We start from the raw sequence: 19128 nt of genomic DNA, 5'->3' as shown, positions 1-19128 counted from the left end.
TGCACATTTTATTTTACTTTCACATTTTATTTGTATATTTTATTACTGTGAAGTGTTTAGTGTATATTTATACATGCCGTACAGAGAGAGTGCAGCTCAAACCAAAGTCAAATTCCTTGTATTCTTGTGGATACTAGGCGAATAAAGGCTATTCTGATTCTGATAGGTTGGTATGACCAAACCATAGCTCAATTAGAACTGCCTCGGCATCCCTGTGTTGTGTGAGCCGCTGAAGAGGAGGTACTGCTGGCCCACCACCACCAGATGGCGCCCTGCTTGAAGTGCGGGCTTCAAGCACGAGAGGGCGTCGGAGCAACCGGGAGTGACAGCTGTCACTCATCATCAGCACCAGCTGTCACTCATCCACAGTTCATCACCACCACCATAAAGGCCGGACTACGACTCCACCTCCCCGCCGAGAGATCAGCCACTAGAGAGGTAATTTCTCTGCTACACTTAACTCTGACTTAGAGTCTGAACTTCTTTGCAGCCGTTTTCCTGTGGTGTGCCTTATCTGAGGGATTGGCGTTTGGTGTGATCAGCGACGGCTTCGCTTCACACTCCAACCAGATAAGTGGTTAGACAGGAGCTGCACGAGTGTGTGATTGGAGGTGGAGGTGCTCCCTCCCAAAAGAACACAGACTGTGGGATTACTGAGTGTGCGAACTCACACTCATAAATACTGTTTCTGTTCTCTGCCAGCAGTACCAGGTCTGACAGCTGGAGACGGTGGCCACCTTGGGATCCAGGACTTGGCGGCTCCGGTGTTCTTCAGATCCGTTGGCGGTGAAGGCCGTGTGGGATCCGACTCGGTTCGGGACGGACATCTCCTATCCTCAAGCCTGTCCACACGTCACGCTACATATAATTGTCTGTGGTACCAAAACTGTTTGTCTGTATTCCGTTGTGCACTTCACAACATTAAATTGTTACTGTTTGGCTTATCCATTGTCCGTTCATTTAACGCCCCCTGTTGTAGGTCCGTGTTCCTACACCTTCACAACAGGATTTCTCGGCCAGCGTCATGGATCCCGAGGGGCGTCAACCATCGCTTGAACAGCCAATGGAAGAGCGAGGTGCACAGGCGTCAGCAGGAGGCATGTTAGGTGAGCTGCAGCAAATCTTAACCGCTTTCACTGCTCAGCTGGACTTAGTCACCGAGCAGAATGTGATTCTCAATCGGAGGATGGAGGCTCTCACCGCCAAGGTGGAAGCGCAGGCTCAGGGCGCTGCTGCAGCACCTCCCCCTGCTGACCGGAGGCCTGAAACAGACATTCCGTTGGTCGTTCAACGAACCCCCCCACCGTCCCCTGAAGCATACATAAGCCCTCCGGAGTCGTACGGAGGTTGTGTCAAGACGTGCGCGGACTTCTTAATGCAGTGCTCGCTCGTCTTTTCACGGCATCCCGTCATGTAAGCGTCAGACGCTAGCCGGGTGGCTTACATAATAAATCTGCTTCGAGGAGAGGCACGCGCCTGGGCTACGGCACTCTGGGAGCAGAATTCACGGCTCCTAACGATGTATACTGGGTTTGTGAGGGAGTTCAAGCAGGTTTTTGATCACCCCCATAGAGGCGAATCTGCTTCGAACTTGCTGCTGTCAATCAGGCAGGGGCGTCGGAGCGCAGCTAAGTATGCAGTCGACTTCCGCATTGCGGCAGCGCGAGCCGGCTGGAATGCTGTTGCACTCCGCGCCGCCTTTGTAAACGGACTGTCTCGGAGCACCTGGTGGCGAAGGACGAGCCGCGGGATTTAGACGGGCTTATCGACCTGGTTATACGGTTAGACAACCGATTAACAGAACACAGACGGGAGTGAGACGAAGGGCGTGGTCAGGCACAAGCCGTCCCTCTTCCTCCCGGGTCCGAAAAGGAGCCGTCTTCCCCACGCTCCACAGCCAGGGCACTCCACGTGAGGACAGCTCCCCCTGCTGACGTTGCTATGGAAACGAGCAGGGCCAAAAGGCGATCAGATCAGAGACAAAGGAGGCTGGTCCGTGGGGAGTGTTTTCTCTGCAGCTCAACCGAGCACACACAGAAAAAATGCCCCAAATGGTCAATACAGCAGCACTCATCCTTAGAGACTGGGCTAAGGGTGGGTCACAATACCCACGCGGGGAGACCCCGAAAATCTGCATGCATCCCAGTCACGATCCTGAGTGGGGATCTAACCCTTCACGCCCCAGCACTGGTGGACACGGGGTCGGAGGGGAATCTGCTGGACAGCAGATGGGCAAGGGAAGTCGGGCTCCCTCTAGTGGCTCTACCTTCACCTTTGAAGGTACGGGCACTAGATGGCACCCTTCTTCCATTAATCACACACCAGACACAGCCAGTGACATTGGTGGTGTCTGGTAATCACAGGGAGGAGATTGTGTTTTATGTAACACTTTCTACCTCCCGTGTGATATTGGGTTATCCGTGGATGATAAGACACAATCCCCGGATTGATTGGCCATCTGGGGTTGTGGCTCAGTGGAGCGAAACCTGCCACCAGGAATGTCTCAGATCCTCGGTTCCGCCTGGTGTGACAGCTAGTGAGGAGGTTAAAGTCCCCCCCAATCTGACGGCGGTGCCAAGTGAGTACCACGATCTTGCTGACGTTTTCAGCAAAGATCTGGCGCTCACCCTTCCCCCGCACCGTCTGTACGATTGTGCCATTGATTTGATCCCGGGCGTTGAGTACCCGTCCAGCAGGCTGTACAACCTCTCACGTCCTGAGCGAGAATCAATGGAGACCTACATCTGGGACTCATTAGCTGCCGGGCTGATCCGGAATTCCACCTCCTCGATGGGTGCTGGTTTCTTTTTTGTGGGCAAGAAAGACGGCGGACTCCGTCCATGCATTGATTACAGGGGGCTGAATGAAATCACGGTTCGCAACCGATACCCTCTGCCCCTGTTAGATTCAGTGTTCACGCCCCTGCATGGAGCCCAAATAGTCACAAAACTGGATCTTAGGAATGCGTACCACCTGGTTCGGATCCGGAAGGGAGACAAATGGAAGACATTTAACACCCCATTAGGTCACTTTGAGTAGCTGGCCATGCTGTTCGGCCTCACTAACGCCCCCGCAACGTTCCAAGCTTTGGTAAACGATGTCTTGCGGGACTTCCTGCATCGGTTTGTCTTCGTATATCTGGACGATATACTCATCTTTTCCCCGGATCCTGAGACTCATGTTACGCATGTACATCAGGTCCTGCAGCAGTTGTTGGAGAACCGGCTGTTTGTGAAGGGCGAGAAGTGCGAGTTCCACCGTACTTCTTTATCCTTCCTGGGGTTCATAATCTCCTCCAACTCCGTCGCCCCTGATCCGGCCAAGGTAGCGGCGGTGAGAGATTGGCCCCAACCAACAAACCGTAGGAAATTACAACAGTTCCTCGGTTTTGCTCATTTTTACCGGAGGTTCATCAAGGGCTATAGTCAGGTGGTTAGTCCCCTGACAGCCCTGACCTCCACAAAAGTCCCCTTCACCTGGTCGGATCAGTGCGAAGCCACGTTTAGGGAGTTGAAACGGCGGTTCTCAACTGCACCAGTTCTGGTGCAGCCCGATCCAAGTCGCCAGTTTATAGTTGAAGTGGACGCCTCTGACTCAGGGATAGGAGCCGTGCTGTCCCAGAGCAGGGAGTCCGACAAGGTTCTCCACCCATGTGCCTATTTTTCCCGCAGGTTGACCCCAGCTGAAAGGAATTATGACATCAGCAATCGGGAACTTCTTGCGGTGAACGAGGCTCTGGAGGAGTGGAGACACTTGTTGGAGGGAGCTTCGGTACCGTTCACGGTTTTCACTGACCATCGGAACCTGGAGTACATTCGGACCGCCAAGCGTCTGAACCCCAGGCAAGCCCGCTGGTCACTGTTCTTCGGGCGTTTTGACTTTCGGATCACATACCGCCCCGGGACAAAGAACCAACGATCTGACGCCCTGTCCCGGGTGCACGAAGAGGAGGTCAGGACCGAGCTGTCAGACCCAACCGAAACCATCATCCCCGAGTCCACTGTCGTGGCCACCCTCACCTGGGACGTGGAGAAGACCGTCCGGGAGGCCCTGACACGGAACCCAGACCCGCGGACCGGCCCAAAGAACAGACTATACGTCCCACCAGAGGCAAGAGCTGCCGTCCTGGACTTCTGTCACGGTTCCAAGCTCTCCTGCCACCCAGGGGTGTGAAGAACCGTGGCAGTTGTCCGGCAGCGCTTCTGGTGGGTGTCTCTGGAAGCCGACGTCCGGGAGTATGTCCAGGCCTGTACCACCTGCGCCAGGGGCAAAGCGGACCATCAAAAGACCCAGGGCCTCCTACAGCCTTTGCCCGTGCCTCATCGCCCCTGGTCTCACATCGGCCTGGACTTCGTTACGGGCCTCCCTCCGTCCCAGGGCAAGACCACCATCCTCACGATAGTGGACCGGTTCTCCAAGGCGGCCCACTTCGTGGCCCTCCCGAAGCTCCCGACGGCCCAGGAGACTGCAGACCTCCTGGTCCACCATGTCGTGCGTCTGCATGGGATTCCATCGGACATTGTCTCGGATCGTGGTCGTCTCCTATCCTCAAGCCTGTCCACACGTCACACTACATATAATTGTCTGTGGTACCAAAACTGTTTGTCTGTATTCCGTTGTGCACTTCACAACATTAAATTGTTACTGTTTGGCTTATCCATTGTCCGTTCATTTAACGCCCCCTGTTGTGGGTCCGTGTTCCTACACCTTCACAACACCCTGCTTACTTTAATAACCCTATATCCCAGCCCATGTTGAATAAAGGTAGAATATTCCCCCACCAGCACCATTTTCCCAATCCCTACGCACAGCTACATAACCATGAATAATAAAACATTCTGGAACCAAGTTTCTTTCGTTCCCACTCAAAACACTTCTTTCTTTCCCGCCAAAACAGTTGATTTAATCAAATTATCTCATTGTTTGGAATCACTACATGCAATCACTAAACGTTTGCCCCAAAACGTGACGTTCGCAGTTCGTACTTTGTTGTGTAAAACTAGTTAGCTTTAACGGGTTGATGGAGCCGGTGTCACCGATGGAACGGTCCCCCCTAAAAATTGATCCACCCTACCTTCACTGCGCATGCATCATTTGGGACCACAGCAGCACATCTGAGACTCACTACACCCAAAGCGATCAGAGGAAAAAAATATGATTATTAACCATCAGATGACAAAGTAAAACCTCTTAAATCATTCTAAAGTCAGTTTTAATCAGAAATGAGGCGATAATATGAAAGTCGCTACTGACGCTCTGAAATGACGTAGGCACAGCCGCACCTCAGAGTCAGACGAACTGCTGTGGCGCTCTGATCGCTTCCCCCGTCTTTTATTATGAAATAATGCTGAATTTATGTGGAAATGATTGTTGTACAAAAGCTTCAGATATCTGTCGCTGAGACAGAGTGCAGTTTTAAGAAGAAATGAGGTGATAATCGGTGAATCGCTGGTGATATTCAGAAATGACGCTGTTGAGCTCTGAAATGACGCATTGAGGCAGGGCGGACCCATTTTTTAGGGGGGATCCATTTTTAGGGGGCACGGTTGGATCAACGACACCAGGAGAAACAAACTGCAGCTTTACTTTCAGCTCCTCTTAGCATCGTTTTACTCTGCTGTTATCGTCAGAATCCATATCACCATCAGATAGACTACTGTAGCATTTTTGCTTTTTGTTTCCGCGTTACCCGTGTACCAATCTGCACTTTGTTTCTTCCGTGTTTCTATCACCCATCTTTACCTCCACCACCTCTTTGTCAACCTGCTGATATTTTAATAAAGTTTCTTTCAATTTTAAAAAAAAAAGGTCTTGCATCCTGTCTCCAGGGGAAGTTTTGAGTTGGATCCTCTGACGTGTCAGACTGTCGTCATTCTGCTGAGGAAGGAACCGCCTTGAAGAAACAAGAAAGCAGGTAAAGCTTATTTCTTGCTTTTTGTCGGATAGTAGCTTTTTTTTTGTTTGTTTGTTTTGCAACCACACATTTATATACAATAAACATTGATGTATAAGCACAGTCAGTTTTGTGACGTCAGTAATTGGTCTAAACGCCGGAATAAAGCTAATAATTAGCATTAACTTTCCTGACAAACCAGAACATCTGTTTGACTTTAATTAGATGTTTTTCTAAGTGTTTCTTAGTATATTATACCATCACCCAATGGCTGACATTAATTTTGTAGCGTTTATGCAAGAGGTGCGTGAAAGGAGACTTTGTGAGACAGTTTTACCATGTCTCCTGCCGGTCCGACGATTTACCCAGCCTGACTGAAATATTAGTAAATTAAGCACTTTCATTCTTTTTATTTCGTTTTATTTTTTTTGCTGGCTTCTTGTAGTATTTTGGAAACGGCAGCAGAAAGGGTCCCCGCCCCGCCGGCACAGCGCGGTGATCAAAACGAGCCGCAAACTTTACAAACCCACAAACAAAGGAGCCGCGGCCCCTTTGATGAGGGGAAATAACGTTTGTTACACATAGTTAGTAGATGTGTTATTGCCATACAGTTACAATATAACTATATGTTTTTTTGCAGAAACTGCGGTCACCCCGCTTCATGCTGTGTCACTTCATGTTTTGTCAGTGTGTCAAAACAGCCGCATGCGATTAACGCGATTAAACAAAAACACGCTGACAGCTCTAGTTACAGTGTCATCTCCTGGAGAAAAATATCATTGAATTGTTCCCAAATAGTTACGTTTATACTGTAAATTTAAATTTTCAAATTGTGCAGCAGTGGAGCGGGGATATCTTAACTAGCAGTATATATCAGAATATATATGTTTAATATAAGTAATATTATTGTTTGAATTTTTTTAAGTCAGGCTAGGTCAGTGGCTGAAGTTTCATGTCTTTTACACCAGAGGGCACAGCCACCCCCAAAAATTACATACAAGTACATGTACAGTGGATCCGGAAACTATTGTCAGCGCTTGACTTTTTCCACATTTTGTTAGTCTTAGTGGATGAAATTATTTTTTTCCCCCACAAAAGTCTACTCACAACACCCCATAATGACAACATGAATTTTTTTTTACAAATTTATTAAAAATAAAAAAATACATGTACATAATAAGTATTCACACCCTTTGCTGAGTACTTTGTTGATGCACCTTTGGCAGCATTTATAGCCTCAAGTCTTCTTGACTATGATGCCACAAGCTTGGTGCACCTATCTATGTGCAGTTTTTCCCATTCCTCTTTGCAGCACCTCTCAAGCTCCATCAGGTTGGATGGGGAGTGTCGGTGCACAGCCATTTTTAGATCTCACCAAAGATGTCCAGTCAGATTCAGGTCTGGTCTCTGGCTGGGCCACTCAAGGACATTCACAGAGTTGTCCTGAAGCCACTCCTTCGATATCTTGGCTGTGTACTTAAGGTCATTGTCCTGCTGAAAGACAAACCGTTGCCTCAGTCTGAGGTCAAGAGCACTCTGGACCACGTCTTCATCCACGATGTCTCTGTACATCTCTGTGCTGCATTCTTCTTTACCTTAATCCCGACTAGTCTCCCGTTCCTGTCACTGAAAAACATCCCCACAGCATGATGCTGCCACCACCATGCTTCACTGTAGGGATGGTGCCTGGTTTCCTGCAAAGATGACATTTGGCATTCAGGCCAGAGAGTCAATCTTTGTCTCATCAGACCAGAGAATTTTGTTTCTCATGGTCTGAGAGTCCTTCAGGTGCCTTTTGGCAAACTCTAGGTGGGCTGCTATGTGCCTTTTTATAAGGAGCAGCTTCCGTTTGGCCACTCTACCATCCAGGCCTGATTGGTGGATTGTTGCAGAGATGGTTGGCCTTCTGGAAGGTTCTCCTCTCTCCACAGAGTAATGTCCTTCTCCCTCGATTGCTCAGTTTAGACGAGCAGCCAGCTCTAGGAAGAGTCCTGGTGAATCTGAACTTCTTCCATTTACGGATGATGGAGGCCACTGTGCTCATTGAGACCTTCAAAGCAGCAGAAATGTTTCTATACCCTTCACCAGATTTCTTCCTTGAGACAATCCTGTTTCAGAGGCATACAGACAATTCCTTTAACTTCATGCTTGGTTTGTGCTCTGACATGCACTGTCAACTGTGGGGCCTTATATGTAAATAGGTGTGTGCCTTTCCAAATCAACTGAATTTATCACAGGTGGGCTTCAGTTAAGCTGTAGAAACATTTCAAGGATGATCAGTGGAAACAGGATGCACCTGAGCACAATTTTGAGCTTTACGGTAAAGGCTGTGAATACTTATGTACATGTGATTTCTTAATTTTTTGTTTTTGTTTTGTTTTAATAAACTTGAAAAAACCTCAAAACAAAAAAAAACAAAAAACACTTTTTTCACATTGTCATTATGGGGTATTGTGTGTGCAATTTTGAGGAAAATATGAAAAAGTGAAGCGCTGTGAATACTTTCCGGATGCACCGTATAATTTTGTGGAAGGAGAGCATTTCCACATTTCCAAAATGCCACAAGAAACAACCACCAGGGATATTCCAGAGATATTATTGCTAATTTCATTTTAATATTGACAGATGATGCCATCCTAAATATCACTTCAGAAGTTTTCCAGTGAGTGGAGTCCTTCATGTGTGTGATACGTGATGGTATAGGAGATGTTTCCTAAACAACCAACTTCTACTTTACACAATTACTGAATGTTTATGAGTGCAATGGTAAGGAACATTTCATCCTTCACTAAATAAAATATTATTTCCATTGCACAATTTAAAAAACATTCTTTATTTGTTTATATAACACCTAGATCCTTGTCATTTGATTTTTTATTCATTTATAAACAAGAGAAAAAGGACTTACATTTTGGTGTGTATCACTGGTCCTTTGAGGTCAACAGGTTTCAAATAGTCCCAACACGAACTTTCAATCGCAATCCAATCTAAAATTGTTCTCAGTCAACTTGCAAAAACAGAGTTCAAAAACAATCCAATCAAACTCCTTTGTGTAAACTCTAAACACTGAATTTCAAGAACATATTTACATGTTTCTGACTCATGCAGTCTATTTGTTGACATTGAATGAAGTTACGGGTCTATGAAAATGGAAATGCTGCAGTGAAGATGGTGTTGCATTCTGAATGTTGAAGATGGATTCCTGTAGAATCAGTTGTTCTTGAGACCATGTCAAGAGTGAATCCAGTTTGTCATCCTGATCCCCAAATGTGACAGCCTGTGCAGGCTCAGCAGGCTGAGTTGTAGGCCTACTCTCAGTACTAGTGCTAGTACTGGAACAGCTGTGCCTAACCCTGTTCTTGGAGGGCCCCTGCCCTGCATGTTTTCCAACTCTCCCTGTTCCACTCCCAGGCAGTTAACTCTATCAGGTGTGTTCAGCCAATCAAGAGCTGGAAGACACCATTTTTAAAAAATTAGGTGTGATTTGAGTAGGTAGACTTGGCAAACATGCAGAGCAGGGGCTCTCCAGGAACAGGGTTGGTGACCCCTACATGTTCCTCTCAAGGTTGTCTGAAATGTTTTTGACAAAATTCCATTATGGAAAGATGAACAGTTAGACTTTGTGACATTGTGACAATCAGTTTTCACATGTTGACATTTTGAAAAGCAAATTATATTAAATAAAATGAAAAAATTAAGCTATAAAGAAAAGGCAGTGGTTGTCCGTACGTAGGCGTATTGATAATATGCAATTCTATTTGTACATATTGCTTCTGATTGATCAGTCTTGGTAATGTGACTGTGAGGACGTGTACATTTACCTTTTGTTTTCTGTCTGTTTGTTGGGCCAAAATTACATTTTAAGTGATGATCTTAAAGATTTTCTCTGGTTCCAAAATGTATGTAATTATCTGTCATTATGATGATTGTCAGAGATGCCTTTTAGAATAGAAAAAAAAATGTCACGTGACTGGGATTTGAGCCCAGGGCCTTTGGTTCAGACATCCCATGCCGTACCACTGCTGCCACTTGTGGCATTTAGCCCAAACCCTGTGGGTAATTAGCACATACACATTGAATTTTATATTATCAATACAGCTGTGTACAGTTAGTCACTCCATAATGAAAAGACGGATGGCAGTTTCCCTTTTGTTCATGTTCAAACACATTTCCTACGGCACACTCCCATGATCAGGATCTCTGCTTTGTTCCTTCAGGTTTTCACTTCAAAAGATACTGTCATCACCTGTCACCATGGGGGCAATTCAATCAATATTTCAAATGTTGTTCACTAAAAAAGAGATGCGGACCCTCATGGTAGGCCTGGATGCTGCAGGAAAGACAACAATACTGTACAAGCTCAAGCTTGGAGAGATTGTGACTACCATTCCCACAATAGGTTAGTCAATGTAAGAAAGAATACCACTGTGTCCCAATGGAAACCAATCTATTGAAGAACTTAATATGATGTTCAGTTGACAAGATATTGTCTTATATAGTTAATAAAGAAAGATTTAAAAAATACATCAGTCACTGAATATACATGTTCTCATTTTGGTCTTTTTTTAAAATGTTATCAAAAATGTCATTGTTACACAAAGTTGGCATTTAACTCTTTATTTGATTGATCAAGTGACTGCCTGCCTGGGCTCTCTTCTTCACCTCTAGACCTATACCACACTCTTCAGTACTTTGAGTAGTTGACCCCAAATATAAACTCGTCTACTTTCATCACGTATACTCCTTTCATCCTCACTATTCTACTGTCCTACTCCCCTTCATCCATACACATCTTTCTCCTACTGACTTTCATTTCCCTTCTCTCAAGAGTGCATCCCCACCTCTCTAGGCTCATTTCAACCTGTTCCAGACTGTCACGACAGATCACAAGGTCATCTGCAAACATCATAGTCCGTAGGGACTCCTGTCTGATCTCATCCATCTGCATTTCAAACAAGAAAGGTTTCAGAGCTGATCCCTGTTGTACTCCCACCTCTACCTTGAATTCTTACTGTGTATCTCTTTTGCTGTGACACTATCTTTCTACATATCCTGCACCGCCCTTGCATACATCTTTGACAATGCTGCAACTCTTTCCTTAGCACCATGTCATAAGCTTTGTCTAAACCCACAAACACACAATACATTTATCACACTCAACAGAAAGCAAGCTTTTTGATGTTGTTTTGACACATGATCCATTTGGTGCTTCCTACCTAGGTTGTTTATCACATTTGGCATACGTGATTTTGAGATGATGTTTTTGAAATCCAAAGACATTTGTGATATCTTTTAGGTTGTTGAAATGGTAAAACAGTGAGGTTGTGTCTCACAATGCAAATTGGAATTGTTATACATTTGCCATGCATTGCATGAAATGGCTCAGACTTCACAGGTTATGTGTTATAATGGCTACAGTTGTGTGCATCCTAAAACTGACTCTATGGTGTATTGCCTCTCAACCAAAAGAATGGCCTTTTCACACACACCACACACAGTTTTTTTTTTTCTTTCTCCAAACAGCAAAACTCATGAAACTTGGTATAAACATTAGTCCTTGCTACTGGTACAACACATAAATACAGTATTCACAGCACCTCACTTTTTCCACATTTTGTTATGTTACATCCTTATTTCACTTATTCTTATTGCACCAGTCTTAGCTCAAGAGTGCTCTGGAGCAGGTTTTCATCCAGGATGTCTCTGTACATTGCTGCATTCATCTTTCCCTCAATCCTGACTAGTCTCCCAGTCCCTGCTGCTGAAAAACATCCCCACAGCATGATGATGCCACCACCATGCTTCACTGTAGGGATGGTATTGGCTAGGTGATGAGCAGTGTTTGATGTCTTTCAAACATGATGCCTGGCATTCACGCCAAAGAGTTCAATCTTTGTCTCAAATTTTGGTTCTCATGGTCTGAGAGTCCTCCAGGTGCTGTTTGGCAAACTCCAGGCAGGCTGTCATGTGCCTTTTACTAAGAGGTGGCTTCTGTTAGGTCACTCTCCCAGGCATGATTTAGTAAATTGCTGCAGAGGTGGTTGTCCTCCTGGGTGGTTCTCCTTTCTCCACAGAGAAATGCTGGAGCTCTGACAGTGAACATCAGGAGGTCCCTGACTGAGGCCCTTCTTCTTCTGTTTACAGATGATGGAGGCCACTGTGTTCATTGGGACCTTCAAAGCAGCAGAAATGTTTCTCTACCCTTCTCCAGATTTGTGCCTTGAGACAATCCTGTTTTGGAGGTCTATAAACAATTCCTTTGACTTCATACTCTGTGCTCTGACATGCATTGTCGACTGTGAGACCTTATATGCAGACAGGTCTGTGTCATTCCTAATCATGACCTATCAACTGAATTTTTCCCAGATGGACTCCAATTAAGCTGTAGAAACATTTCAGGGATGATCAGTGGAAACAGGATGTACTTGATGGCAAAAGCTGTGAATACTTACGTACACTCAACAAAAATATAAACGCAACACTTTTGGTTTTGCTCCCATTTTGTATGAGATGAACTCAAAGATCTAAAACTTTTTCCACATACACAATATCACCATTTCCCTCAAATATTGTTCACAAACCAGTCTAAATCTGTGATAGTGAGCACTTCTCCTTTGCTGAGATAATCCATCCCACCTCACAGGTGTGCCATATCAAGATGCTGATTAGACACCATGATTAGTGCACAGGTGTGCCTTAGACTGTCCACAATAAAAGGCCACTCTGAAAGGTTCAGTTTTGTTTTATTGGGGGGGATACCAGTCAGTATCTGGTGTGACCACCATTTGCCTCATGCAGTGCAACACATCTCCTTCGCATAGAGTTGATCAGGTTGTCAATTGTGGCCTGTGGAACGTTGGTCCACTCCTCTTCAATGGCTGTGCGAAATTGCTGGATATTGGCAGGAACTGGTACACGCTGTCGTATACGCCGGTCCAGAGCATCCCAAACATGCTCAATGGGTGACATGTCCGGTGAGTATGCCGGCCATGCAAAAACTGGGACATTTTCAGCTTCCAAGAATTGTGTACAGATCCTTGCAACATGAGGTGATGTTCTTGGATGTATGGCACAACAACGGGCCTCAGGATCTCGTCACGGAATCTCTGTGCATTCAAAATGCCATCAATAAAATGCACCTGTGTTCTTCATCCATAACAGATGCCTGCCTATACATAACCCCACCGCCACCATGGGCCATTCGATCCACAACATTGACATCAGAAAACCGCTCACCCACACGACGCCACACATGCTGTCTGCCATCTGCCCTGGACAGTGTGAACCGGGATTCATCCGTGAAGAGAACACCTCTCCAATGTGCCAAACACCAGCGAATGTGAGCATTTGCCCATTCAAGTCGGTTACGACGACGAACTGGAGTCAGGTCAAGACCCCGATGAGGACGACGAGCATGCAGATGAGCTTCCCCGAGAAGTTTCTGACAGTTTGTGCAGAAATTCTTTGGTTATGCAAACCGATTGTTTCAGCAGCTGTCCAAGTGGCTGGTCTCAGACGATCTTGGAGGTGAACATGCTGGATGTGGAGGTCCTGGGCTGGTGTGGTTACACGTGGTCTGCAGTTGTGAGGCTGGTTGGATGTACTGCCAAATTCTCTGAAACGCCTTTGGAGACGGCTTATGGTAGAGAAATGAACATTCAATACACGAGCAACAGCTCTGGTTGACATTCCTGCTGTCAGCATGCCAATTGCACGCTCCCTCAAATCTTGCGACATCTGTGGCATTGTGCTGTGTGATAAAACTGCACCTTTCAGAGTGGCCTTTTATTGTGAGCAGTCTAAGGCACACCTGTGCACTAATCATGGTGTCTAATCAGCATCTTGATATGGCACACCTGTGAGGTGGGATGGATTATCTCAGCAAAGGAGAAGTGCTCACTATCACAGATTTAGACTGGTTTGTGAACAATATTTGAGGGAAATGGTGATATTGTGTATGTGGAAAAAGTTTTAGATCTTTGAGTTCATCTCATACAAAATGGGTGCAAAACTAAAAGTGTTGCGTTTATATTTTTGTTGAGTGTACATGTGATTTTCTTAGTTTTTTTTTTTAATATTTAGTAAATTTGCAAAAATCTCAGAACTTTTTTCACATTGTCATTATGGGGTATTGTGTGTAGAAGTTTGATGAAAAAATAATTTAATCTGTTTTGGAATAAGGCTGTAACATTAAAAACAATGTGGAAAAAGTGCAGCGCTGTGAACACTTTCTGGGTGCACTGTACTTGTGGAGAGAGGCTTGGTCCTGGTTGTAGCCCGGGTACTCCATAGCATCCACATATTTCATTGAGGGTTGTGCCCAACACATCGTTTCTCCTACACACACCACATTTGATACTTTTCTTTGAAATGAGTAGTGTTCATTCATGTTGATAACTATACATGTATAATATATATATATTTTTAACCTGATTGTGCAGGAACTTACAAGGGGTTTGTTGCACTCCAAGTTTGAATCTGTAAAACTTGCTGTTTGTTTTGTCTGATTCATTGTTTCTTGCCTAAGGATTTAATGTGGAGACAGTTGAGTACAAGAATAGCAACTTCACAGTGTGGGATGTTGGCGGTCAAGACAAAATTCGACCGCTTTGGCGTCATTACTTCCAGAATACACAGGGTATGTGTGTGCCTATGCCAGTGCCTCTTGTGAACTGTCATTTCCCTTTTTATGATTTTAATTTTCATACTAGTGTATTTAAATGACAGAGTGTACCATTTTCTGTTTTTTGTTCCAGGTCTCATTTTTGTTGTGGACAGCAATGACAGGGAACGAATTGGCGAGGCCCGTGAAGAGCTCATGAGAATGTTGGCTGAAGATGAGCTACGAGATGCTGTTCTCCTAGTTTTTGCCAATAAACAGGTGAGTCTTGCTGATTTACATCGACCCCACAGTGCTACAGCTAAACATTTTCATGTTTGATTTCCACAGAGCTGAGTTAATACCTTATGGTTTGATGTTTGTAGGACCTTCCAAATGCCTTGAACACAGCAGAAATCACAGATAAACTGGGTCTTCACTCCTTACGCATGAGACAGTGGTACATCCAGGCAACCTGTGCCACTAGTGGAGACGGTCTCTATGAAGGATTGGATTGGTTGTCAACTACGGTCAACAAGAAGAAATAATCACCTTTTCCCAATGGTGAATGTACATTCCCAGATATGTCACTTTGCTGTCTGCTTTAATTACTGTTGTGAGTTGAGCTACCTTGTCCAAACATGAGTACTGGAAGATGCCCTCAGCTCTTATTTCTCCAGAAATCCAAGCCAGTGGTGGTGTCACTCTAAACCTCTTGGGTTTTCTTCTTTTATTTCAGTGTAAGTTATTTTGGTAAAGGGGCAGCTGTCTCTTATTGCACTGTGACAAAACCTCCTATAGGTATTTCACTCTGTGGCTGTTGGGCAGCTATGTGTGTATGTATGTATGTGTGTGTGTGTATACATATATATATATATATATATATATATATATATATATATACTGAAAACAAAGTGGGAAGTAAAGGTGCGAGGTGGACACACCAGCTAATGTTGACTCCAGATCTTCGTCACAATTTGATGACTTCTTTTTCTCGGCTTATCAACCCGTGAATCCACACTGTGATTAAACGTGGTGGCCTGTCAGTTTTCACCAAATGAATTGTACATACACACCGATGTACTATTTGTAACCGCTATGGTTATGACTAGCAGTACCAGCTCCATAAACTACTCCTTAGTAAACACTGGTATTGATTCATTGTACGGCCTGTACTGTGAGATTACTCATTTCAAGTCAAGAACTCGTGTGAACACTCACCAGCTGTTCTTGAACTGTACTCGAACGATTCTCTTAACCTGAGAAATTCTGCACTGATCTCACATCGGTCTGCTTCACGATGATTTAGGAGGCCACTCATTGAGTCGAAATTATTTTCGTCAGGTTCATCATATTCTGCCTTTTTTCTGCCAGCAAAACCTCATGGTGTGTACCCTGAGGAGGGGGGAGGGGTTCACGGGCATGTCCATGATTGCCCACATGGGCCCTGACACGTGCTATCATTTGTCGGCCAACAAGTTGTTTGTAACAGCCCGGTTGTATGCAGTCGTAACAAATGAAGTCACACACATTTGTCGATGAAGGCTCTGTTACATAATAGACTTATTCCAATACATGGGAGATATTTTGATGGTGAAACAAAATTCAGTTTCAGCTGCATGATTAGCTTATTGCTACAAGCCATACATGATATGCCTTTATTTCTAAAGCATGTTGCCTTGTTTTTTTTTAAAAACATTTCTTTAATGTGTGTGTGTTAGCTCTGGAAATATTTTAGTGGCCAATGAAACATTTTGGTCTGTAACTGTTAATACTTTTAGTGTGACTTTACTTTTGTTGTGCCAAAGTGACTGGATTTTTACTAAATGAAGTTGGATTGTTCCCTCCCAGTATCTATGCAATAAAATGGTTGAAAGTTATGGTGAATAATGTCTGACTACTCACCAATTCTAACAATCCCTGCCAGTCGGAAGCCCAGAACTGCAATATTGAAATGTACTCCGCCCCTCCACGATTGCTTCCCTTCATACCTGTACTCTACTGATCCAAGGGTCAAAATATCCAACATAACTACCATATTTTTCAGAGTAGCTGCACTGGCGTATGAATCACAGGACCTCCCAAACTAGTAAAACAAAATCAATAAAATGCGAGTTAAACCCTGGAAATTATGGTACACTTGATACATAGTGTAGCGGTGTGTATGGTCATACCTACCCATGATCAGGGTGTTAGGGGGCAGCTGGTGCCTAACTGGTGACTGTAGGTCATCTGGGCATGGTCAGCCTGGGGTTGGTTGGTGGTGGTATGATCCTTGTTGGAGACACTTTTTGTCATGCTACTGTCAGTGTCATTGTCTATTTGTTACACGCTTAATTCGTATTGGGGGCGGGAGGGGGGGAGGCACAAAATTGCTGTGCGATATTAAATTTGTATATATTCAGAATCATATGGGTCAGCTGTGGCTTGTACTGGAAGAAGATGGAAGAAAATGCACTCTTCCCAGACATACAGTTGTGTTCACAATAACAGCAGTGTGTTTAAAAAAAGGAAAGCTCAAAATCTTTATAATAGCATTTTTTTTTCCCCCATACAGACAAATGCATTGGGAACTCTTCACATTCTATTCCAAGTTAAAACATGCAAAAATGATCAAATTTGTTATTTCACAGAAAGTGAAGAATAAGGAATTTTAGGCTGTTCAAAAATCCCAGTGTCCTCATTTTTCTGTGTGTATAAAACAAGTGGTCCTTATGTAAGGACAAAGGCAGCAAATGTACATGCTGGTTGGGTACATTTCTCTGAATATCTGAGTAAAATGGGTCCTTCCAATCACTGTCCCTTTGGCTGCTGCCTTGTTTGCACTTTGGGTCACATGTTGAATTGGCACAAGTTGCTACAGTGCCCTTCCTGACACATGTCCACATTACACTGAGAAATATAGCAGGGGTGGGGTTTGAACCAGGACCCTTCTGCACTGAAACCAAGTGCACTATCCACTTGACCAGCATACTTTGAATAAAAAATTGATTGGAGAGCAGAAAATGTATGAAGTGCAGAAAATAATCTCAAATGCTTCAGAATGGCAAACAAAACCAGAAAGGCACTGAAGAAAATGGAAAACCGCCATTCAGATGGATCGATGTAAAGCCAGAATGGCAAAGACTCAGCCAATGATCAACTCGAGGGTGATCAAAGGTCTAAACTTACCTGGCAGTACTGTAATGATTAGAAGACACCTACAGCAGTGTTCAGAATAATAGTAGTGCTACGTGATTAAAAAGATTAATCCAGGTTTTGAGTATATTTCTTGTTACATGGGAAACAAGGTACCAGTAGATTCAGTAGACTCTCACAAATCCAACAAGCCCAAGCATTCATGATATGCACACTCTTAAGGCTATGAAATTGGGCTATTAGTAATAAACTGTGGTTGACACTACAAACTCAAAACTATTATGTTCAAACTGCTTTTTTTAGCAATCCTGTGAATCACTAAACTAGTATTTAGTTGTATAACCACAGTTTTGCATGATTTCTTCACATCTGCGAGGCATTAATTTTGTTGGTTTGGAACCACGATTTTGCTCAGTTACTAGTGTGCTTGGGGTCATTGTCTTGTTGAAACACCCATTTCAAGGGCATGTCCTCTTCAGCATAAGGCAACATGACCTCTTCAAGTATTTTGACATATCCAAACTGATCCATGATACCTGGCATGCGACATATAGGCCCAACACCATAGTAGGAGAAACATGCCCATATCATGATGCTTGCACCACCATGCTTCACTGTCTTTACTGTGAACTGTGGCTTGAATTCAGAGTTTGGGGGTCTTCTCAAACTGTCTGCAGCCCTTGGACCCAAAAAGAACAATTTTACTCCCATCAGTCTACAAAATATTCCTCCATTTCTCTTTAGGCCAGTTGATGTGTTCTTTGGCAAACTGTAACCTCTTCTGCACATCTTTTAACAGAGGGACTTTGTGGGGGATTCTTGCAGATAAGTTAGCTTCACACAGGCGTCTTCTGTCACAGCACTTCAGGTAACTCCAGACTGTCTTTGATCATCCTGGAGCTGATCAATGGGTGAGCCTTTGCCATTCTGGTTATTCTTCTATCCATTTTGATGGTTATTTTCCGTTTTCTTCCACGCGTCTTTTTTTTTTTTTGTCCATTTTAAAGCATTGGCGATCATTGTAGATGAACAGCCAATACTTTTTTGCATCTGCATATAAGTTTTCCCCTCTCCAACTTTTTAATCAAACTACGCTGTTCTTCTGAACAATGTCTTGAACGTCCCATTTTCCTCAGGCTTTCAAAGAGAAACATGTTCAACAGGTGCTGGCTTCATCCTTAAATAGGGGACACCTGATTCACACCTGTTTGTTCCACAAAATTGACAAACTCACTGACTGAATGCCACACTACTATTATTGTGAACACCCCCTTTTCTTTTTTTTTCTTTTTTTACTAATAGACCAATTTCATAGCCTTAAGAGTGTGCATATCGTGAATGCTTGGTCTTGTTGGATTTGTGAATCTACTGAATCTACTGGTACCTTGTTTCCCATGTAACAATAAGAAATATACTCAAAACCTGGATTAATCTTTTTAGTCACATAGCACTACTATTATTCTGAACACTACTGTATGTGAAGCCAAACTATGGGCGA

The 19128-nt window shown here is 44.2% G+C and overlaps 1 protein-coding gene across 2 annotated transcripts; it reads left to right on the top strand.

Annotated features, from left to right (window-relative positions):
* Positions 1 to 5831: 5831 nt before the first annotated feature.
* Positions 5832 to 16597, top strand: arf1 (ADP-ribosylation factor 1). Of its 2 annotated transcripts, none has more exons than XM_034183329.1 (5): positions 5832 to 5914; positions 10111 to 10292; positions 14421 to 14531; positions 14650 to 14774; positions 16568 to 16597. In XM_034183329.1, exons 2-5 carry the CDS (start codon positions 10148 to 10150, stop codon positions 16580 to 16582), a joined length of 396 nt encoding a protein of 131 aa, XP_034039220.1. In that variant the 5' UTR covers positions 5832 to 5914; positions 10111 to 10147; the 3' UTR covers positions 16583 to 16597. The 2 variants fall into 2 exon arrangements, with proteins under 2 accessions (XP_034039220.1, XP_034039218.1); XM_034183327.1 differs by lacking the exon at positions 16568 to 16597 and adding an exon at positions 14879 to 15129 and having other exon boundaries at positions 5833 to 5914.
* The last annotated feature ends 2531 nt before the right edge of the window (positions 16598 to 19128 follow it).

This window comes from Thalassophryne amazonica, chromosome 12 (assembly GCF_902500255.1).
Source record: "Thalassophryne amazonica chromosome 12, fThaAma1.1, whole genome shotgun sequence".
Taxonomy (NCBI): Eukaryota; Metazoa; Chordata; class Actinopteri; order Batrachoidiformes; family Batrachoididae; genus Thalassophryne; species Thalassophryne amazonica.
This window is presented reverse-complemented; position numbering and strand designations above follow the sequence as displayed.